The sequence below is a fragment of the Leuresthes tenuis genome, unplaced genomic scaffold (genome assembly GCF_036924035.1).
Source record: "Leuresthes tenuis unplaced genomic scaffold, fLeuTen1.0.hap1 SCAF_22, whole genome shotgun sequence".
Taxonomy (NCBI): domain Eukaryota; kingdom Metazoa; phylum Chordata; class Actinopteri; order Atheriniformes; family Atherinopsidae; genus Leuresthes; species Leuresthes tenuis.
The window spans coordinates 10,997,351-11,021,026 of NW_027325376.1; the positions used below are offsets into that span (position 1 = coordinate 10,997,351).

The 23,676-nt window shown below is 39.0% G+C and overlaps 1 protein-coding gene across 2 annotated transcripts; it reads right to left on the minus strand.

Moving 5' to 3' along the window:
- Positions 1 to 1,120: 1,120 nt before the first annotated feature.
- On the minus strand, positions 1,121 to 19,871 carry LOC140282026 (uncharacterized). 2 transcript variants are annotated; one of them, XM_072376567.1, is made up of 11 exons: positions 19,765 to 19,871; positions 6,732 to 8,188; positions 5,937 to 6,184; positions 5,032 to 5,237; positions 4,766 to 4,926; positions 4,499 to 4,602; positions 4,297 to 4,357; positions 3,227 to 3,315; positions 2,319 to 2,441; positions 1,855 to 1,955; positions 1,121 to 1,724 (listed from the first exon to the last, which is right to left on the minus strand). In XM_072376567.1, the coding sequence occupies exons 2-11, from the start codon at positions 8,158 to 8,160 to the stop codon at positions 1,193 to 1,195; spliced, it is 3,054 nt and encodes a 1,017-aa protein (XP_072232668.1). In that variant the 5' UTR covers positions 8,161 to 8,188; positions 19,765 to 19,871; the 3' UTR covers positions 1,121 to 1,192. The 2 variants fall into 2 exon arrangements, with proteins under 2 accessions (XP_072232668.1, XP_072232669.1); XM_072376568.1 differs by lacking the exon at positions 19,765 to 19,871 and adding an exon at positions 10,397 to 10,752.
- Between the last annotated feature and the right edge of the window lie 3,805 nt (positions 19,872 to 23,676).

Consider the following 23,676-nt stretch of genomic DNA (forward strand, 5'->3'; position numbering starts at 1 on the left):
ACTTTAAAGATCAGACTTATCTTTTATCAGTGACACACACGATGAGCCAATATGCATCCACGCACACAGACTGACTAAATCACAAATGTATACACTTGTAAACATGGGAATCTGTTTCCTTCAAAGTTTTTAAAGGACACCTTGAAAGAAAAATGTAACACTGGGCTAATGTATCAACACTGAAACCATACACACAACCATGCAAGCAGTTAACACTATCAAAGTAGTAACTCTCAAAAGGACATCAAAGAACACTCACCACCTTTTGACATGATCAGCAACTAGATAACAATAGACCCAATAACTTGAATTGAATTGTAAAATAGGGACAAAACAATCTCTAAATCAGCTTGTGGTAGAATTCTGTGAAATATAAATAATCTGAGGTCAAAGTTTTAATTTTCTAACTTTTTCTAAAGTACTGTTTGTACACCCTTACCTGCATATTTGTCTGTTTTTTGTCCTCATAGAAATTACAGCTCACCCACTGTACAATACCCTTCAAAACAATACCCCTTAGCTGGCATCCTCAGGATTTAATAACACACACACAGACAGGCACACTTATATTCACTGTAGTTAACCATCAACTGGGCAATTCTGGGCACACAGGCATCTCTAAGTGAGACCACGATCTTCTAAGGTCAATATTAGTCCATTATGGTGTTATATAAAAACCTTCAAACAAGCTGTGTGTGTCATCCTTTTTAGGCACTGTGGATCGTGAACAGTCTTTACGAGTCTTTACGAGGTCCTGTTTTGATATTAAATCTAAGAGATTTTGGAAAAGGGACATTATTAAATTCACTTGTTAATTCCAGAGGCAGAGCAAGGGTTAGAGGACATATTTTTACTCAGGGATATATATATATTCCTGTTGAGTTAATTGTAGTTAAATCGGCTTAAATGATCAACAACTTTTTGGTCAATTAAATGCAGCCGCAGCCCAACACTTAGCTTAGCAGAATGACTTTAGTCTTTATCCAAATAAGACTGTCATGCAAATGCAGATTTTATTCCAATTTCGAATGCATTAAAAAACATTTAAATACATTACAAACACATTTACAACAAAAGCACAACAAAAATTACTATCTATTTTCTAAAAAGTTTGAAAAAAGAGTGACTTAAAAACATAGTTTGACCTGGAGATTCAGACATGTGGTCGTAATGCTTTTTGGAGATTTAAACACTACTGCCATGTGATTGGCTCTTTTCCCTCCATTGCCTCAGCTCCCACTTCCTCCTTGCCCTCTGGGATACAGTAGAATGCAGAGAGGTCTGGAGGTTGTCCAAAAGATCCCCATGACTGGTGGAAAGGTAAGAGTGTCGTCGGCTCTCTTTGGCTTGAGTCACCCCCATCAGTATTATTGACGGTGATTATGTGGGACGTCGGAGGAACGATGTTGCTATAAGCCACAGCATTGCTAGGATCTAAGATACTGCCATTGCCCTGAGTGATGGGGTTGCTATTGGTTACAGAGTTGTGGACACTGTCTGCACTGCTGCTGCTGTTTGATGAGAGACCAGAAGAGGAAAATGTCAGAGCTGAAGCCTGGGGCGGGAGCAGATTAGTGCCCGGGCTAGGCATGAGGTTAGAGGGACGACTGAGGGCCATACGCTGCGTGAGAAGCTGGTGCTGCAGCCGCCTGTCAGACCAATCCTCCTGAGGCTGGCGGTGGATCTTCATGTGAGCGTTGCGGGACTTGATTTTATAGAACATTCTGGAGTGATGAAAAAGTAAGACAGAAATGAAAGGAAGGCTGTGAAATCTAAACCATCTGTTAGTTCCCCCTAAAGCCAAACACAGAGTTTGGGTTGGGAGCTGTCTTTAATATAACTGGTCCTACTCACTTTCCACACAGCTTACAAGGAAAGAAGCTAGCCAACGACGGCACAGGAACTACCTCCTCCAGAGAAAACTGCCTCTCCACTGGCTGAGAGATGGGTGTCACCTGCAAATCGCAACCACTCATGAGCTAACATGTTTGGATTGACTTGTTGAGCAACATTCCACATTGGATAATCCTGTAATGCATTTAAGTCATTACACAAGCATACACAAATACTCCAGAGGTTTTCCTTCAGGGAGCATACTATTCTATTAGTTTCCTTCCATAATTCCATGGACAGAAGAGCCAAAATATTATCATCAGTGTAGAATAGACATTAAAGGACAAAAAAAAACAGGAAATAAAGGAAAAAAAGAACTGTGGTAAAAACTGAAAATCAAAAAGCAGGCACAAGGAAACATCAGTGTTCTCTGTGGATCACCTTAGCTCTCATTTCAGAAAGGACATGATGGAGGTGAATCTTACACTTTTCTGCAGCTCCAACTCTCCATCTCTGCACTCGTCCGCCTTCTGTTTTTTCTGCTTGTCAACAAGCTTTTTGCTCAGGTAGTAAAACTCTACGCACTGAGTCACAGTCTTAGTTCTCACCTGTAACACAAAGCAACATATGTTGGTGTAGATTCTCAGTCTACCAAGCCAGACCAACCCTTAACACTTAAATACAAGGCAACTGAATGTATTTTCTTGGTTCCTCTCATCCTAAAGGCTTCCTGTGTTCTCACAGTTAACAACAACCAAAATGACCCACAGCATAGTGGGGTGGGCAGTGACCTCAGCAGAATCTGAATTGTGAATGTCCAAGCAGGAACTTATAAGGATGAAACATCCTACCAGTCAGCTGGAACTAAAAAATCTTTTGAATGTGGTAAAATATCTTCAAGAACCAAGAACGAAGCCCAGTTGCCTTTGATTCAAGCATTTAGAAACAGCAGCATGGTGTCCATATTACAGGAGGTTGTCAGTCTATAACTGTGATGTGCTGTATCATCTCTGCAGTCCATGTATGAAAAAACTGCTTCCCCTTTATGTAACAGCCTTTATGTAATGATCCAGGAAAAGCAACACTATGACCAAATGATGAGCACCAAATAAACAACCAATCCCTGCTGTAGTTGTGGAATCTATTGAGAATCCTTCACTTTGTGTTATGTGTTGTTTTCGCCTACAAAAATATGTTTCTAAGTCAATAAACTGCTACCTGTAGTGCTACTAAATGGTGTTTTGCAGGGCTAATTGATTTCAAAATCCACAAAAAAAGTATAAAATATGCCACTTGTGTGCCTGGGTAAAGACAGATTAGAATCACTTGGACAGGGTAACCATCAGCGAGTGCTGCACAAATAGCAATCCATGCATGGAAAAAAATGCTTTACCGTCTTCTCTATGAATGAAAAGTCTTTTCCATGAGTCTCTAGAGCTACACCGAAGAGATTCTTTTCAGTGTCTGTCCAAAAATCACAACCTAAAGAGAAAAAAAGGGGGGGGCATGAGAAACAATGAACGGAATACCACAAGGTCACCCAGTCATGCATGACAAGATGGGACGTAAACTGATGGACTCCAGAGAAAAGTGGGGGTCTTATGACAGCGATAAGTTTGAGGATGGTCACTGTGGATCCATGTCATACTTCTGTGCATCTGTAGAAAGTTTGTATGTAATTACTTGTAGGTGGAATGACAGAGTATAGAAATCACAAACGCCTGAGGATATCCCTGTAGAGTTGGACTTCATTTTACAAACATTAGGCAGGCAGGGGGTATTTGTAAGCAGTGGAAACCTGAAGTGATTCAATGTAACAAAGCTCGAAGGGGGTCCTGGAACATGCCAGGAATCTGAGACATCTAAACATAGTTGGGCTGTTGTCAAGGGCCCAAAATGTGCAACAGTACCCCCATCTACAGGAAAACACTCACCTGAGTGCAGAACAATGTCTACTTTGTACTTAGTTCTTGGTGGATTTAAATGAGAGAGAGGATTGTGTGTAAGTGGAAGGAAATTCAGGCTTGTACAATGACTTCTATTGTACATACCACGGGAATGGCTTCATTTTTACAGACTTGCATTCTTCACATGCCTACAAGTGCTGATTGTTGTATATGTTCTCAAGAAAATTGTTTTTTTTTCTCCCCATGTAAGTCCCCTGATTGCTTGTGTTCTTTTTTGCTTTTGTAAAGCACTCTGAGTTGCCTTCAGCTTGAAAAGGTGCTCTCTGAATAAAGACTGACAGATTGAAAAAACAGCAATGCCATAGGTACAGATGAATAGATCACGTATGAGTCCAAAGTTATTTTGGTTTGAAACTTCCATTCATAAACCAGTTTCCCTGTTATAACATGTAAATCAGGCATATGTGATGGGCTCATATTTTAGATACCAATACCTAAAGAGAAGAGCTAGAGAATCATATTAAACTTAAAGACTAATCAGCTATAATGAGGTCACCTGAATAATGGTAGTCCCCTGTTGGCGAGGGCCGAGAGAACAACAACATCTCCAATGTGACCTGTACTCAGGGGAGGGATGGAGGATAGGAAGAAAATAACAGATTAAACAAGCAATGGTGTGAGTGCAAGGGTTAGGATGTAGGAATAATGAAATAGATGGAATGACTGAATGAAACATAGATAATAGAATCACTTCTAACCATTGTGTTGCCCTGACAATGGTTCAGACAATGCAGAGCCAGCTCAGTGTTACTGCCTCCTCCTGGTAAACAGCTGGAACTGCACATGGACAGTAGCTTCTCCACTGCAAATGCAAACACACATAATCTTATATATTTCAGCGTGGGTTCAGCCTAATTGACCTTATAGGTTACTTAGAATGTTGAAGGTGTGAGAATTAAACCGCAATTGGAACCTCAGTCAAAAGTTTTTTTTTGTTGTATTATGTAATCTTGCAAGGTGCTTACCTTGGTCTTGTGCTTGAGCACTCTTCTGCAGCTCATCCCATGGTTTCCAGAGCAACTGTTCCCGAGGGGGTTCTTCATCTGGGAACCACAGGCCTGACCATTCACGATCCAGAAAGCAAGGAGGAAGTTCTGCTTGGAAGTCAGGGCCCACGTTGACATATCTGTAGGAAAGAATGAAGTACATTAGTGTTATTCATAAGTCAACACCAACAAGACAGTGACTGTAGTGACATCGTGCTTCTTCAGGAGTTCAGCCTTTTACTTACGGTAACCCATCACATTCCTCATCCTCCTGTCTCCATGTTGTTTCATCCTCCCTGTGATGGGGCACTGAGAGGGAGGAATAGAGCCCTGTCCCCCGGCGGAGTGGATTGAGGAGGGGTCGAGGAGTGTAGCTACCTCTACTCTGAGGCCTTTTGGAGTGAAGAACGCTGGGAAATGGCGTTCCAGTATACACTGGAGTGACTTGTTGCTGCAAGAACAAAAAGGAGAGTGTTTTATTTTTAAATTGTTTCCCCTTTTTTAAGAGTAAAAAAACGAATGGGAGAAAGACAAATGTTGAGCAGCTAAAAAACTAAAAGCTGAAGTATTTAGCAAGTGACAGGAAACAAATCTTAAAGCCATCTGCACAACCCTTTAAACAAGAAGCGATGGGATCAAATGAATCCTTTTTATAACACATGAACCGAGATAAGTCTCCTGGCGCATACTCTGAGGCAGGAGCAACATCCTAACTTACTCAAAACTGAAGCATTGCTTTTCACTAACTCCAAGTCTGTCTTGTTCGCTCTCTTTGTCTGTTAAACATGTCTAAAAATAAAAACCCAGATATGTGGTTTTAGAAGCCGTCATACAGTTAGAGCAAATGTAATTTCTTGGCAAACAACCATTTAGGCATCCGCCCACTGTGTCTGCATAGCTTCACCAGCTGTAGCGAGCGCTGTCTGCTGTTTTGCTAACCAGTCTCCCGAGCTTTAAATGAAGAGTGACAGCAATGTGCAAATGCAGAGGCGAAAAAGCGACAGAGCAGTATGTCATCTTTAGGAATTTCATCAAATCAATTTACGTCTCTGTAATTCTAGAACAAGACATTAGGCCTGAACTTAATATTCTTAATAAAAAAAAGGAATACTTTTCCTTAATTGTTAATAATAAAAGTGCCACACTATACCTGTAGGCGAGACTGGATCACACTGGCTGGTTCATTCTTTACTTTCTGGGTAAATTTGTAGGGAGCTATCTTTTCTGCAGCCACATGATGCTTGCCAGAGGTATGAGATGGACGAAAGGGAGGATGAAAAGAGGAATTGAAGGATGGACTACTGGAAGGACAGACTGCCCGAGAGGAGTGACGGGATGTATGATGGGACGAAGAGGTGAGGGATGATGATTCAGGAGACTGAGGAATCTCACAAGTGGCTGGAAAATGGTCACCAGTAAAAAAGAAATGATTGAAAAAGATAGAGAAGGACAAAATAAGACATAAGAATAAAAAACATTTTACCATTTTGTCTGAATCCCTAATCAAAATGAAACATAATCTTATCTGCACAGACAGGTGGGTGTTACACCAAGAACCGACAACATCATGCTGTTAACTAAAGACACAATCGGTTTTACGTAAAACTGATGTATGAACTAAAACTACACGTAGATTAGATTTAGACATGCTGGTTATGACATGAAAATTTCAGTTTTCTAATAAAACTGTACAAAACAAATGGTTTTACTTGTGAAAATGTGAAAAGTGAAACTGTCATTTGCATAGGGGAAACGGGAAACTTCATGAACGCACCAACAAAAACCCACATGTCCCGTAAATTTACATGTGGGTATGAACCTGTGGTCGTTTTAAAAGAGTAAAATAGTTTCTTAAACACATTGTTTTCCTTTACAATGTGTCAACACTCGGGTTTATTCTTCTATCATACTTTCATTCACAGAAAAAGTCCAGAGAGTACGGTACCTGTGAGACTGCCATAATCATCACCATGGGAGGACCTCAGGTTGCATTCAGGGCTGCCAGCGTCACCTGACAGCTGTGGAAAACAGTGTGACAATATAGGAAACTTCCATATCATCCCAGAGGAGTGGACAGAAGGCAAAGACTGAATAGGGGATGTGAAAAACTGAAGTCCAACAAGTGCATCTCCTCCCTGAGAAACTGAGTGTCCAGCACCCCCCTGTGCACTGGGAGAGTCCATTTTTGATGGTGAGTGAGAAGGAGGAGGTAAAGGTGTGGGAGGAGGGCTAAGAACCGAAGGCATGAGGTGAGCCGAAGTGGGAGGGGAGGGGAAAGATGTAAGAGAGAGGTAAGCCGGGGAAGAAGAGGAGGAGGAGGAGGGAGGCAGATGAGAGTCTGAGTCAAAAACGCAGCTTTGCCTTGACTTGACAAGTCCGGGGGTTTCTGCTCTCCCTACCCCAAATTCCCAGATTTGTGCAGAGGAGTCCCCACTGGGAATGGTGGGAAATCTTCTCTTTCGCTGGGACAAGAAAGCCTCAGAGAAGGAATCCAGTTTCTGAGTGTACGTCCTGCTGCTGATGCCCATGGGTGATCTCTGAGGTAGAAAACCTGACACCAAAGTGTGGGTGTCTGCTGCTCCTCTCCACCTCCCATCTGCTTGACTTGTGGGGGAGACACTGTGCCATGATCCCTCAGCTTCTGCCAGCTGATGCTGATCCTCACCTGAGCCACAGCTAGACCCATAATCTTCCTCTCCTCCTAAAAAACTGTCACTTACTCTTGAATTCACTCTACAATAATCAACATTCTTGTCATTATAGTTTCCTGCATTACCTTTGTTAAAGGATACGGTTTGTCTAGTGAAGTGACTCATGTTAACCTCTCTGTTATAAACTGTTTCGTTTTTAGCCTCACAGCTAACATGGGTGTAATTGTTATAATTTGCTCTTATCTTCGATCTTTCTCCTTCCTCAGTGACACAGTTCATTGCATAAAAAACATCATTTGTGTTATTATAGCAATCACCTTTGCCATGAAAATCATCTGCAGGGCTTTTGCAGCTCCCCCCATCCTCCCAAACTTCTTTTTTGCCATACCAAGAGTCATCAAAATGACTGCCCAACCTGCTGTCTCCATCAAGATGGCCTCCTAAGCTAGCATCTCCATCCAAACTGCTCGCACTGGTGCTTAGGAAGACTCTGTCACCCCCACTGCTCCCCCTCCTTGACCCAGAAGTGGTGTTTGATGTCAAGAATGAGGCTGCGGATTCCTCCTCTCTACTTCCATACTGCTCCACGGATTCCTGGGCAGTCTGAGAGGGCTGGTATCCCACATCAGAGGTTTGAAAATTGGGCAAAGTGTGAGAAAAGTATGGGCCGTGGCGATGGTGCTGGAGATTGGAGAAGGATTTTGTGGACGAGCGATCCTCCATGATGGTGAGCTTTGATTTGCTAGAGTGTCTGCAGGAGACAGAAACAGAAAATAACATTTTGAAGAGTCAATTTAAGAGCATCACTTCAGCCATCCTTCTGTCAAATTAAACATTGTACGGAAATGCCTTTTCATAAATACACATAAATGTGGCAACATAAAATTAACATGAAAATTAAGAAAGCATTACAAAGTCATATTCAGTTATTAAAACATTTACATCTTAATGTGTCTTCCTCCACGTTTTGTAAAACTCCTTTAAATAAGATTGTCAATAAGCTTCAGTAGCTTCGTAATTGATTCCAAACACTGGTAGCAGCTTATATAGTGTAGGCACCGGGCAATAAAAAATATTTAAATCGAAATGAAAGCATGAAGGGTGCATGAAGATTTTAAGTTAGTGATGATGATCAATGGTCTGGTGATTGTACACAGTTTCCAATGCATGTTAGCCTTGCAAGATGCCTTTGTGTGTGTAAGGTTCTGGCAGCAGAATCCAGCTTTAATGAGAGGCGTGACTTGATTGTAAGATACAAAATTGATTTGAACTTTGATTTCCCCTCCACCTGCTGTATGTGAGGTGTATAATGAGACAGAATGATCACTCATTCAGTCACATAGGGATGTAAATTAAACATTAAGTGGTGATGATTTAATATTTATGAACACATTTTTTTTGTTCATCGGCAGTCAGAGGAAGTTTCCAAGTCATATAAGATGCAATGAGTTGTATTGAATGCTTGTTGCAGCTGTGAATACAGTTGTGGATCCCTGCAAAGTAATTGAGACTATTGATAAACAGCAGTCCAAGCACAGGCCCCTGTGGTGCACCCTCGGATACCATTCAGGAGGAATTTATATCTTATTCCAGAGTCACATGAAAATGTCTAATATTTAACATGTTTTTAACATGTTCAACATGTTGCAAAATCACATTATAAGCACAGAATTTCTGAGATAGTACGTCTGTTATTTTTCATAAGGACACATTTGGGCAACATGATAACAACGTTAAGATAAATGTGTTTTTTTTTCCTAATCCTAAACCCAATCCCGTTTCTATTGGTATTTAATCCTAACATTGTATTTTCTCCGCTTGACCCCAGCCAATCACAACAGATAACAAAAAAGAAAAGTGAAAAATTGCTGGACAATATTGGATCGGATGTTCTCTTGCATGACGGTATGTGATGTAACATCTTCCACATCTCAGACCTCTAAGAGATCTAAGCATTTTGAACATTTTGTTATATTTCTGTGACATCACATTTTGTGACAGTTTCACATAAGGCAAAAAGATAATTTGCAAAGATAAACATAGGCTTGTCGCAGCATGTCGGACTCTTAAAAAAGTTTTGAAAAAATAAATATTTGAATATTTTTGCTTATACATGACAGTTTCACATAGTCATTTTGAAAGACAGATGCTTTGCAGGTAAGTAACAGTTCTGTTACCCAGAAAGTGAATTAATTTACTATTTTTGACCTCTAATTGAGAAAAGGATAGTTTTGTGCTTTGGACCAACATAGTTACAGTATATTGTGGTTTAAGACTGTGTTGGCTGCCCTTTGTCTGAGATTTATCTTATACTGTAAATCATTTTCAAATCATTCAACACTGTGTTCAGACAATCCAACACTAAAGTCTTTGCCCCAACACTGCATGCCTTAGTAAACACACAATGAATTACATAGAAAGAACCTGTAATGTATCATTCTTATGCACAACTCAAACTACCAAACGCTGCACACCTGTAAGATGCTGGTTTGAAAGATTTTGCGCCTTTTAAATTCCTGATGAGTATTAATGCTAACGCAGGACATTTTATGCTGTTTGAAAAACACACAGTAGACAATCAGATGTGATTCATATCCACTGCAGTTTGATAGTACTGAACGAACACCTTAAATAACGGTATAGGACAAGCACAAAAAGACCAAAGCAAAGGTCATTTTGACAGCAAACACGTCTTTCCGTTCAACAAAACCGATTTAGTTTCTTTTGTTGTCTTTTCAGTTTTTGACAGTATTTCCTCCATGAAAATGCTTCAGCTTTAAAAATTCAATTCAACTACACGAATTTACTCAATCTTTAAGTGCACAGGTTATTCTTCTAGCTCTCTTGAAACCACAGTCTGCTCTAAATAGGACACTGAGTGAGTCAGAAAGAGAAAGAGTGAAGTAGGATGAGATGAAGAGACAAATATACTGTATACGTTTTGAGGTTTTCTTTTTACCAGTCATTGGCGCTAAGTCTCCCTCTCACATATGTTCTTCTTCTTGTTTGTATGTTTTCTGGCTCTTTCTGTTCTTCTGATTGTCTTCAGCATTCTCTCTGACTCTTCAGCTCTCTTTCGGCTCGAGTGTTTTTCAACCTCTCACATGGTCCTTCCTATTTGTACATTTGTGTGTGTGTGTCTCTCTCTCACACACTGTCTGTCACACACTAGCTAAAGCAAAATGGACTCACAAAACCAACCACAGCACACACACACCACTTTTTTCGCACATATGAAAACACACACAGACACTCATTTACTCACTGAAGCCTCACACACATTCACACACACACGCACACACTTGCAGGTGTCAAAGAGGACCAGCGGGTAGTGATGTTGCCTCTCTGCCTTTGCGTCGTCGTGGTAACCACATCCTGAGGAAACAAACGCTGACGGATCTCCCTCCTTTCAGCTATCTTTATCTCTCTGCCCCCCTCCTCCATCTCTCTGTATCTCTTTCCGTCTCTTTGCCCGTCCTTATTTCACACTACATCTCGCCTTCTCACCAAACGCCCAACTTTGTTGTCTTCTTTCTTCCTTTTTTTTGTAATCTCTGCTTTCCTCCTTTTGTGTTTTGTCTACTTCTTGGTGTAAATCTCTTTTCTTTTAAAGGAACCTAGATACTCTTGTGAAAGCCCTCCTTTTTACAGTTTTCTTCTCATGGTTTCTTTTTATTAACATACATTTTCCGATGCCCAAAACTAAAATCTCTAGAACTTTCTACACTGGTTTTGAAATAAATTGGTAATAAACTTTTCATTAGTTTCGTATGTATTCTAAAGGTGTATTTTAAAAGTACAGCTGTGGTTGACCTCAGTTTATTAGGTTATTTCAGCATGTAACATGTGACAAAACTGTCTGTTCACATGGTGCGCTTCAACAGTTGTGGATGTACATGCACACGTCTTTGTCTGGCTACATTCATCACATATTCTAAGTTTTTGTCTGTGTGTGTGTGCGTGTGTGTGCGTGCAGAGGCATAGATGTTTACCAGATCAAGATTCTCCGGCTGAGTCAGCTGACAGGAAGTGAGACAGAATGAAACAGGAAGGAAGACGGCAAGAAATGATGAGGTTCAGGGAACCCTCTAAACACCCTGCAGCCCCACCCACTAGCCCACCCACTCACGAGCACACACTCACGCACACACGCACCTGCACATGTTGTTTTCTACCTTTATTAATCAAGTAGTGCTGTTAAACACCCTCTCACACATGCAAACACAACCTCAAACACAAAAACTCACAGGTCCAGAAGTCTCAGCAACTTCAGTAACCTTTGTCACACAAACACACACACGTTTATACAGATGAGAAAAGGAGTTATTGAGGAGCTTAAATTACTTTTGTCACACTACATTAAAGCCATCTTATTATCTATGTCACTGACCTGAATTTACATATATATGAGCTGGTTGAAAAGTGGCTGCAGTGAGTCAGTGTCAAATAGTCCAGTGGCTGCCCAACAGTCATAAGGCTTGGAAGTTTGAGATGTCCAAAATGAACAAAACTGGAAAACTATAACAAAAGTCAAAAGTTAAAATAATATTGTAAGTAAAATGCTCTGGGTCATGTGCGTTCCACACTCTAAAGACCTCCTAAATTTGAATTTATTTGTTGTCTTGATGTTTCGAGCAGAAGGTTCCTATTCATAAAACTCATATCTGTGTACAACGTCACCTTCTGAAATATACAAGGCCCATTAGGAAACATTATGAATCTGTTGATGAATGCACAAACAAAAATTTACCTATGACAATTTCATCCTAATTATCACATCACAAAACTGATACTTAAACAAATGCACATCACAAATGATAAGTGGACTATATCAAGTTCCAAATCAGATTTCTTAATTGAATTCCTATACATAAAAAAATGATTTATTCTGTTGACAAAAGAAAATAATGTGGTAAAAACCAGCTTATACTGAAGAATGACAATCGGATGCTCTGTTCTTTATGGTCAATGTTGTATACTTTAAAACACTCCGTTACCTTCTGAAATGCATAATGTAGAATCATATTGTCCAAATTTTCATATGTATAGTGTGAATAAAGCATATTAAATCTATAGTATTTTTTTTAGATTTAAAATATACATAATGTATATTACCTATTGTAAAATGTAAACTGTTAATAAAAAAATAATAAAGCCAGTAAAGTGTCTTTTTTGTCTGTGTTTGCTGCCTGCCAATGGACACAAACTGCTCGTTATCAGTGCGCTCCTGTGAAAACCGAAGAGAAATAACGACAGCCTTTTGTAAATAATTGCATTGCCGAGGTCATAAATATCTATATTAAAACATATCAAACCAGAGCTGCTGTTTAAATCAATTTTCAGCGCTGTAATGTCCTGATCTGATCGTTTTGCCCCTTGTTTTGTTGAAGCTAAACGTGACAAAGTCCTTTTATCATCTATCTATCAAGCTTGCAAGATGTGGTCTGCAGCAAAAAAAAAAAAAAAATCATTTTATCATTCACATCTCATTAATCTAAATAAAGATCGCACTTGCAGGTAAGAAAAATCCATTCACAACTTGTTGGTGAAAATTGTTTGCTGTTGCTGCTTGCCAGCTTGAACTTCTGAATCACTTTTGTAAAACATGTTGATAAAGATACGTTTTTTGGATGCTCTCTAATCCATTTTGAAACCTTTCATAACAATCCTTGGAGGGGTAGCTAAATGCAAATAATATAAAAATTCACGTCACTTGCCACTGTGTTTATATCACATTGCAATGAAAAGTTAGCCTGTATCTGAGCATGAGTATGTGTGTAGGTGATTGTGCTAATGCTGAGGTCACTTGTACAGTGTGACTTTATGACTGGAAACCTCATCATTATCATGCATTTCAGATAAGGTGGTACAGGCTGTCTGCGTCAGACAGAATAACCTCAATATTATCATAGACTGTATAATAGATTTGGAAATGTTTTATTGCTATATTGCATATTTTTCTTTGAAGGAAATCTTATTTTCACTTTACGCTTTGCACAATTTTAACCATGAAGGGTTGAAGGTCAGCGCAAAGAGCTTCAGCTGTTGTTAAACTTTTTTCTATCATTATAACTCATTCTGTCAATGTAAGTCATCTTCCCATTTCTGTGGGCTGCTGCCAAAAACTGGGAAGACAGCACATTCCCAATTTTCTCTTTAAGCCCTTTCAACCAAACAACATGAAACTGCTGCTCCAGAGTTCAGAAAACGAAGCAGATTTTGGGCAAATGTATACCACAATTAATTAATGTGGATTTCATGGTTTCTATTTTGTTAACTATGAATTCCTTGAATACTTTGTTTTACAACATAAAAGATTTCATGTAGATTTAACGTTATTGCATGATACACGCAATGAAATTCCAGTGCGCTCTCTGAGAGACACGGGTCAAAATATATGAAGTAAATACTGAAGTTTCTCATGCGCTCACAGTAACATAACACATTCGTTCTCTCACGTGCACATAAAAGCAAGCACATGCAACACTTAAAAAATACTAAAACGAAAAATAGGTCAAAATGTTCAAATCCTGCCACGATTTCATAAGTTATTGCACAACAGTGGTTAGAAATGTTAATAAACAGACAAATAAATACTATATTTACAGGATCAAAGTTGTATGTCATTGTCTATAGGGTATGTTATTTCAGTGGAGACTTCAGTGTTGTAACGGCTTTGGGGCATAAATTGGTCATGAGTCTTATACTGCATGTTTTGATGGGCATGTACAATTTCCTTAAGGGGACAGGTTCAGACATTTCATAGGATGACACCTTAAAGGCTCAGGATGCAGAGCACAAAGAGCATGGCAGAAATGTCCCTGACATGACTAAAGGGCAAAGTACATTAAATGTGATTTGCAGGCTTAGTTCTGCACCTCATTACGGTATGAAGTTTAAAAACGTAAAGTGCAGAGAGTTCTCTTACAGACGTTCTGCACATCCTGACGTGACCTACAAATGTCTGCTGTGAGTAGACATTTGCACACATTCATGTTTGTATGAGCAGGCAAACCATGAGAAAACAGCCAAATGAAGAATGTGTGAATGAAAGGATGTGAGAGGATAGAAGGGGAGTGCGGAGGAGTGTGTACGGGGGAAACGGTTCTCTAGTTTTCTCTCAAATTCATCATAAAAACTTGCGGGAGCAGAGGAGGGGGAACGAGACAAACGCTTCTGGACTTTTTTCTCTCAAATTTTTTTCTCTCCGGGTCTCTCCGTCTGTCTTCCGATACTGAGAGAAGAGGCAACGGCTGGCAAGAACAGTGAAAGAGAATTTGATGAGAGGTCTTAAGCCAGTATGTAATAAGAAACACTGTGTATCAAAAGACGTGAGATGGGTTATTTCACTAAAGTTTGCCTTTATGAATACCAACTGACAACCAGTTTGCGGGATAAAGTCATTCAACAAAATGGCAGTTTGGAGAGACATGGTAATATCGCCTAAAAAGCGTGACGGTGTTTAGAATACACTGACCTTATCAGCGAAACTGCTACATAACTGCTCAAACATGCAAGAACTAGTTAAGAGATATCATTTTGAAAAAAAAGGCCTTCTTTAATGTCTAAATACAAAGGCGTCTCTGATGAAAAGAATCTTTAAACCACCTTGAAACTAAGTGTGTACTTGATGCTGTTTGTGTGCAATTTTGTTAAGATCATAGAACGTTAAGACATTGTTTCAAAGGAAGACAGAAGCTGTACATGCACATAAAATCAGGATTCGTGCAAAGATTCTCTACAATGACACCGTAATTTCAGTGTTTATGTAATCGTTATGACTATAGCTTGAAATTAAACTTTAATGTTAAGACGCATGCAAACAGACGTTTACTGCTTTGGTTTAACTGCAGAAAGAGGGGACAGAAAATTCAACCTGATACAATGTATTTAAAGTCAGATATGATAAGTCTTTGAGGAATATATATGCGTATATGTATATAAATATATATTTTCTCTTTCATGGAAATTGCGCTCTCTCAAACAAAAAGAATGAAAACAGCCTAAAGATCAGAAAATGGTTTGACAAGCGCTTATGACTTAAAATCAAGATCACAGGCCCGAAAATGTTCAGAGACCCCACCGCTTGCTTGTGCCTGCTGTGCTTTAGACACCTGAAGACTGCTACAGACTTCTTTCATGTAAAATTTAGATTTCTGTCCGCTACACAGGAGGATAGACTCAAGCATTTGTAAAAAGTCTATAAAAGATGGGTTACAATAACACAAGTGCACCATGTCAATTTTATATGCTATCAAATGTACCCAGAGGTGCTTATGCAGAAGAGAGGTGTTCAAACTACACTCTAAAACACACTGCAGCACTGATCCACCGAAGCTCTCTGACAAAGTTAAAAGTAGCTCAGATCAGTAAAGACTTTCTTCAAGAGAGGGAAAGCTCAACAAGCTCTTGTGAGAGTGATAAAACCTTTCCTGTAGAATTTTATATAATAACAGCAACCATGTAGATGTTCTTAAGTAAAATAGAGAAAACTGGCAACTTTACTGTGATATCTATTCAAAGCACAAGACTGAATCTGGTGGCAGACAAAGCCAGAAAATACAGAGGCTGACTACTATGAATCAGTGTTATGAGCGTGTAGGTTCAAAGGACCGAATTTTTTATTTTTTTTTCATTTAAATGGAGACCGTAAGGGTCAAGCAAGGGTGAAACAAATCAACATTGTTTAGAGAATGCTTCATGTCTGTAAACACATAATCAATTACATTTCCCATTATTCCTTTTCCCTAAGCCTTTCATCCAAGCTAATTCTTCGACATTTCCGCCTCAAAAAACAAATACACATGATCTCAAAACTGAAATGTACTCACTTAAAGAGTTTTTTCAAACACAAAATGAGCGAACACTCATCAGCCCAAAAAAAGCAAAAGTGAAAGTTTTACTACTACCTAATCAACAATATAAATTTTGAGAGTAAATATAACAACAAGTAAGATGTTGAACTTATTCTAATAATTCCCAGCAGCAGCTCTACCTCATTTGATGCAACAAAAATTAAGCTTTTACAACGCTCCTTATTTTCTAATTGCAGATTTGGGCATTTGTTTGATATACCACATTATTAAACTGTTAAACTTTATGAAAAGAGTTTAGAGCATATAACATGGTAATAGTGACACATATATATATATATATATATCGGTCCCAGGACTGTGGCCTTAGGGTGTTCAGGGCTACGCTATCGGAGGGCTCAAGCTAATGATGGACTTTGACTTGCAGTATTGTAAGTATGAAATTAAAAAGTAAAAAAAAAACATCTTGCAATCCATCATTTTTGCAGTCGGAAGACAATACTGACTAGATAGTGAATTACAAATGTTATATTGTATGTAATAAGTATTAAATGCTCCACTTACTCATGTTTCGCTATACATACTTAATCTCGACCTAAGTTAAAGTCATTCAACTGCCGGTAGTGAAAAATTAATAGGATTCAAGATTCCATTTTTGTATTCAGGTGAAATAAAACACCTGAAAAACAGTGGTTGTAGCAATCTGCTGAAAAACGGGACACATCTTCTTAACTATAAATCCTACATCCTACCTCAGGCACAAATTTTATGTTCTATCTTTTATGAAAACAGTTGTCAGAAAACAGGTCATCTTGTTTTCATTTTAGATGACAAATTATGAGACTATTTTATAAAGTTTTATCACTGCTAAAGAATCATTCTCCAAACACGGTCTGAGGGGTTGTTAATGATCATCAGCTTGGTTGCTGAAAACTGGTCACAAATGCTCGTCAAACAGTAATTGATATATTTATTGATGAGTCAAAGCACTTTATCTTTACATCTACGTAATTTCTACTGCCGCCTATTGGATAAGTATCTTTCTTTATTCCAGTCATTAATCACATTAGCACACTTGTACTCAACAATTACACTCCATTTGGACTGTAGCATTTGTAACTTTGATGTTTGCACGACTACAGTTACATCACAAAGTAGCCAATCACAACTGTATCAAATAGGACGGATAAATGCTGAGCTAATATGGAGTGATGATTATACTTTGGGTTTTATTTAATTTTTTTTAATTTTTACAATACTGACTCAGATTAGATTTAGTTTTGGCTGTTTGGTTTCAGAAAAGTACTGCGGAAGAGAAGGAAACTAGAAAAAAGGCTATGATTAGCCCTTTAAAGTCAGCTAAAACAACATAACGCAACTTTGCCTTTAGCATGTAATGATGTGAAGAAGACTTTAAAGGAGGCCGCCACGGGAACTACAGGTTTCCATGGTTTACAAGGGAGACACTGTGCAACTGCCTTCCGGATGCTTCACTTGTCACAGCTTCACGGCAAAGTCAGTTCCACAGAAAAAACCACTATCGAAAAATTGTCACACGACATATTAGGTAAGTTTTGTCAGAACACATGTCAGAAACGCAGTGGAAAAAGTTTCAGTGGTCTGTCTGAAGCAAAATTGGGCTTTCCAGTCATCAAACTGAAAATGCTGTGCCGTTCCGACTGTGAATCCATCGCATGACACATTGTGTAATGGGGATGCATCTCTGGAGCAGGCCCTGGGAAGCTTGTGAAGGCAAAAGTAAAGCAAAGTAAAGTAAAATCCAGAGAAAACCTGCTGGTCTTTGCAAGAGAAAATACTTTAGAGAAGATTTGTTGTGGAGAATTTTTTTAGAATAAGAAACCAAAATTTGATAGACATGACAAACTTAAATAGGTATTAGTGAGCAGAGACCAAAACAAAGTACTTTATGCAACAGGACTCAACAGCCTGCTTTCAATCACACGTAAAGACTGCAGTATCAAAATACTGATACACACCACCATCCACAAGGCTTCAAAGTAACTCATGACCAAGTCATCTTTCTCCCAAATAAATTCAGTAGGAATGAATACATATGCAACAACTTTGTAAAGCATTTAATCTCTTGGAATACTTGGATGCATGTTGTAGATGTTTTGCGGCCTAAATGAATTAGTTTCGATAGCTGTAATAAGTCTCTATGAAACTTGAACTACTGCACTGTAGTTCAGTGCAATTCTCTTTGGTTTCCTCATTTCACATCCTCGACCAGACAGACAACGTAGAGATCAATGTTGCTGAAGTAATTCAAAGATGAATACTTCTGACAGCAGGTCTTAACTCTGGCTGCTCATGCTTTGTTTTTTAATACCGAGCGGTGACAATGTTTAGCACAGATGGTTGTCATTCAGGCCTGCTTGGCACAGGCGTTGAAGTTTTACTTCCTAACGTAAAAAACGCAAAAGCAGTTGTTGCCCCCATTGTGTCTCCAGATGTCAAAGAAGGTCACAAAATTGAAGGAAGTCAAAAAATAGTAACAACACAAAGTCTTCATCTACTGTTCTGTCCAGCTCTTCTAGATCTGCTGGATCTGACTAAACATCTCTTCAACGCAATACAAATACACCATACTAACTCCTCAGTAAATAGGGGTACTACAAACTTATTAGGTTCACACTAATTTCCAGTTAACGGCTTGGGTAGTCGCATCCAACATCTCGAATGACATGAGGGCTTGTTGCTATCACATACATGCAAGAAAATTCCTTAATGTTCGACAGTACCTGGGTCAGGGGCAGATTGAGGCCATGGTTTATCATAGCATGACTGCTTTACAGTGCTGACAATGAACAAAGTCAAGCTTGTGGTTTTAAGCCTCTCTGTGTTTAGAGCTGTTTGGTGTATACACCGACCTGTTGTGGGTAACAACACTGAAATGCTACAAGTACTGTTGAGATGCAGGACTTAGTGTTGTACAGTTTATCACCATAATAGAAAGAAGAAGCAACTTCGGTGACACTCATCTCACCAGATTATACTTACAGTACATGGAGTTACCAGTCAGATTTCTAAGAAATTCATTGGAAGCATATTTTCAGGTTAATGTGATAGATCATAAGCTATTTTTTTTAATACAGTGGGCAAATTATCTTAAGTTTGTAGAATGTTTTGAATTGCTTTGAAATATTATATTTCCAGCTCTTTATTTGTGCAAAATACACACATTGTTCCTGAAAGCACAATATGTCCGAATGCAGAACTGCCTTTTGAGTGAATGGATCAACAAATTAAATCTCACATCTTTAAAAATGTGTCAGTTTCAATCTTATAGACTAAATAAGAAAAAACACACAAGAAAGGAGAAATGAAAAAAGGCTTCCCTTGATAGACAGTACAGAGTAAGTCAGACAAGAGTGGTGTATCTTAAGTTGGGTGTTTGCGAAGAATTGGTTTACTTTAAATTACCCTAAAGCTTTCTGGGAAAACTTCAGCCTTATCTGTTTCACTAAAAGAACAATAATAAATGCAGTTTTACCTGTTAAGTTGTCATCACAGGGAGAAGCGGCAGTGAGATGTGTATGGTCTGCTGCTAGGTAGGCATGTGTGTGAGAAAAGGGGAGGAGAGTGCGATGGTGAACAAGAGAGAGATGTAGTTTCACCCAAGACAAACGGCCTTGTCGTTCTTTCAGTAGATCTCTCAGTGTTTCATCTACCTTGTCATAACGCGACTGTGTGTGTACGTGCGTGTGTGTGTGTGAGTGCATGTGTGTTACAAGCTGTGTCATAGTGATGCTGGAAAGAAGAGAAAAACACCCAAGTCTGTGTTAAAGCTCACACACTTACACACACACCTATACACACGCTTTCAGTTTGAGTGAGTGCTTTTTCTCCCCTCTCATCCCTCATTTTCTCTTATGGTCTCATTTGGTCTGTTTGTTTTTAAAGGGCCACACACACACACAAACACATATATAACCTCACACATCCTAATGATTTACACATGTGCATGTAGAATGTTCACAACCTGGATTTCAGATGTAGATCAACAGTGTCTGATGTCAACATAGCCACAGTATGTACCCCAGTTTTGATTTTCTGTACGGAAATGTGTGATTTCATCTCCTGGTCACTGTAGCTGTAGTAGAATAAGAAAAAAAAAACAGATATTTGGTGAAATACATTAATTTTGTTCTCTTGCTGAAAGCCTTATAAGATCACCTGCTCTCTTACAACTGCTTGATAAATACCAAGCTAAGATCATCTAAGCACTTCAAAGTTTGTAAACCATTTCTAATTAGAATTTATTTTCTGAGTAAAGTCTTGTTAAACACCAACTCCGTATTTGCATCTAAAAATGTTCCACATTCAGAAATAAACACGATGTCATGTTGTGACAGTCTTCAGAAGCTGAGAGCGGTCTTGTCAGAAGTTATTCATTTCAATGCTTTTATCCCGAGTTCGCGAGTTGATTGTTCTGTTATCTCATAATCACAAAGCTACTTTTCACATGTTAAGTCCGTTTTGCTTGTTTTCTCAAGAAATCGGTCTTTCATTTTCTCAAGATAAAAACATATGACAGTCATTCGAAAAAATTAGCTGTGTTTCCAGAGAAGGTGATCATGGTGACCTCAAAAAGAAGTGGTACATGGGTTGACACCTAATCTGATTGTTCATTATAACTGTCATCATAGCTGAGTGGGATCTGTTACATTAAGTGAAAACATGCATGCGTAATTCTGTTTGCTGTAGTTAGTTTAATGAATGTCTGCTACTGAGCATAGAGAGGGGCGTGTGTGGGCATGGACGAGCGTTCAACCAACTCCGCTGTGCCACAGCCACTAGGTGCTCTTCAGGTGATCCAACCGTTTGTGGTGAAAACTGAACTTTCCTTGGCCAAACAAAAAGAAAATACCAAATGATCCATGACAAAAGTATCCTTGTTTTCTCAAGACAGTGAAATAAATAACGTGTTATTTCAAGACAATGATGTTAAGTTTTTTGGAACGGGTGGAAAGCTTTCATTTCCAGCATTTTCTCCATCCCATTGAATGGTGTTTGACTGCTCAGAGCCAGCGTAGGTGAAAATATCATGTACCAAAATGGTCTCGAATAAACTGTTTTCCTTCATTTTAAAGCACCAAAGTGCATCAAGCACTTTATGGCGAACAAAGTCAAGGATATAGGGCCATTGGATCTACTTTTTAATGTATTTTCAAGTATTGCCAGTAGTATTACACCAAACCACAGACATCCGGAATACATTTGCAAATCCCCCTATCCATCCATTTTCCACCCACTTCATCCAACTCCGTGTGAAGGTGGGGATGGAAACTATCCCAGCAGCCACTAGGCCAGAGGCAGGGAGTACGCCGGACAGATCACCATTCATTTGCAAATGATTAGGATAATTCTGCTGCTCTTTTGTCAGTGGGTGAAATTCCCCTTGGTACCAAGTACCAAGTGCTTTATCCTTTTCTGCTGTGAACAAAACAAGAGAACCACCAAATCATCCTCCCTGCTCGATGGTTTCATTTAACCTTACTCTGCAAATATCCACAACAGATTGATTAATAAAATCCATCTGACTTAGCATACAAGCAAAATTAAAAAAAAATAAAAATTTGAAAAATGGCCTCTGTCAGTCTTCCAGCGACTAAGTCCGTTTAGCAGCCTCTCTAAAGCTCATCCTCATAAGGTAATATCTGCTAGTTGCTAGTTTTGTAAGCTTTGAACAACAACAGGCTAGCTGATAATGCACATATCAACTTTACATGTACTTCTCTTTGTGATTTGGACCAGTTTTATCTTTTGAACCTCTTTATTAGGTTTAAACTTGTTTAAATTCATGTTTCTACTCTTTGTTCCAGTGCTATGACGTGAGAGGTACACTCCAGGATAAAATCCGATTAAGAGATTAAAAGAAGAAGGTTTAAGAAAAATCGTATGATAGAAAGAAAGTGAGTGACCTTTAGTTGAGCACTTAAGTTGTCAGTTATCGGTGGTGCTAACTAGATGACCTGGTTATTGAGGCCAAACACTTGATGGCCAAATAGAGAATGTGAAGTTCCACTCCCACTTTCTCTGAGGCTGTCTTTTTGATGCACAGACTCTGAATTCCAACTTCAGGATACGTTTTCACACTCAAATTCTACAATGATATTTCCATCCAGCTCTTCTCTTCATAACCAAATGCTAAACATGTCTGTCCATTGCATGCTACAAAACATGTTTTCTATGAGTTTCTAAATTAAAACGCATCACTATTATTACAGTGGTTTATAAAGCCAGCAGCAGATAACTCTAGAATAACAACCCTGCTGAAAGTATAATAGATCCATTTACTTTGATAAATTAGCAAAAAGAAACAGGAGCTTGAATTTAGTGTGGTATCAGATCTTAGCACAATACTGTCTTATTAATTAGCAAATAATGCATTTAGTGGCACAACTAAGGTATGATCTGTAATATTTATTTTCGCTCACCCTTTTTCTTTTTCTATCTCTTCCCATCTCTGTTAGATTTGTCAGTTTTTAACCAAAAAACAAACAAAAACAAAGCAGGTGACAACGGCAGTAGGCAGAGCTGATGTGAGCGCTGTCCTTGGCATGCCATTCTCCTCCCAGCTTGCAACATGGCGTGACGTACCATCATGTTGTCTATTCACTGAATAACAGTGGAAAACTGATTAAGCTGAAAAATGATTAAACGAAGCTACAGAATGCAAAAATTGATATCTACTCACGACTGATTGATATTGTAATGAATTTTCAGTAAAATCAAAACAAAGAAATAAAAGACTAACAGCAGCTAATTTGTCCTGCCTTGGTGAGGACAAACAGGAGTGACAGAGGTGTTACAATCAACAAATATAGTCATCAGTCATTGTTAGAGGGGAGGAAAGAAGTTCAGAACAAGGTAAATGCTGTTATTGGGCGAGAAACAGGGTGCAACCTGGACAGGTCAATTCTAGAATAGAAAAGTATTTGTTTATGAATGTTATTAACATAACTACAATAGAAGTCATCTTTACAGATGGACCTAACATATAATGTGTCAGCATATCGAGTTGAGTGACTTGCTGTGTGACTGATTTTTGTTTAAACTAGAGCTTATGTTCACTTAGTTTTCAGGTATTCAGAACAGACAGTTTTCTGTACACTATTACATTTGCATCCACTGTGTTCCATGAAAGCTGATGAAAGGTCAAGTAACTTTATGTCACTGTGATGTAAAAGCTGCAAGTTTATGTGTCAGACTCAGACTGAGAGTCAGTCATGAGTGTGCATGCGGTGGTTTGGTTTCACAGCGGCGTGGGGTGCACTCAGAGGTGCCGTCAGGCTCTGATTCCCGGTATCGTCAACTTCAAACCTCCCCTGATATACCACAGCGACACGGCGGCCCTGTATTGTATCAGACCCTGAAACTCGGCTGAGTTAAGTCACACCTG

Coding starts and splice junctions, on each gene's coding strand:
- LOC140282026 (XM_072376567.1), bottom strand. CDS start 8,160: ATGGAGGATCGCTCGTCCACAAAATCCTTCTCCAATCTCCAGCACCAT. Junction 4,603..4,765: donor TGCTCAAGCACAAGACCAAG/GTAAGCACCTTG, acceptor TTGCATTTGCAG/TGGAGAAGCTACTGTCCATG. Junction 1,725..1,854: donor CCTTGTAAGCTGTGTGGAAA/GTGAGTAGGACC, acceptor TCATCACTCCAG/AATGTTCTATAAAATCAAGT.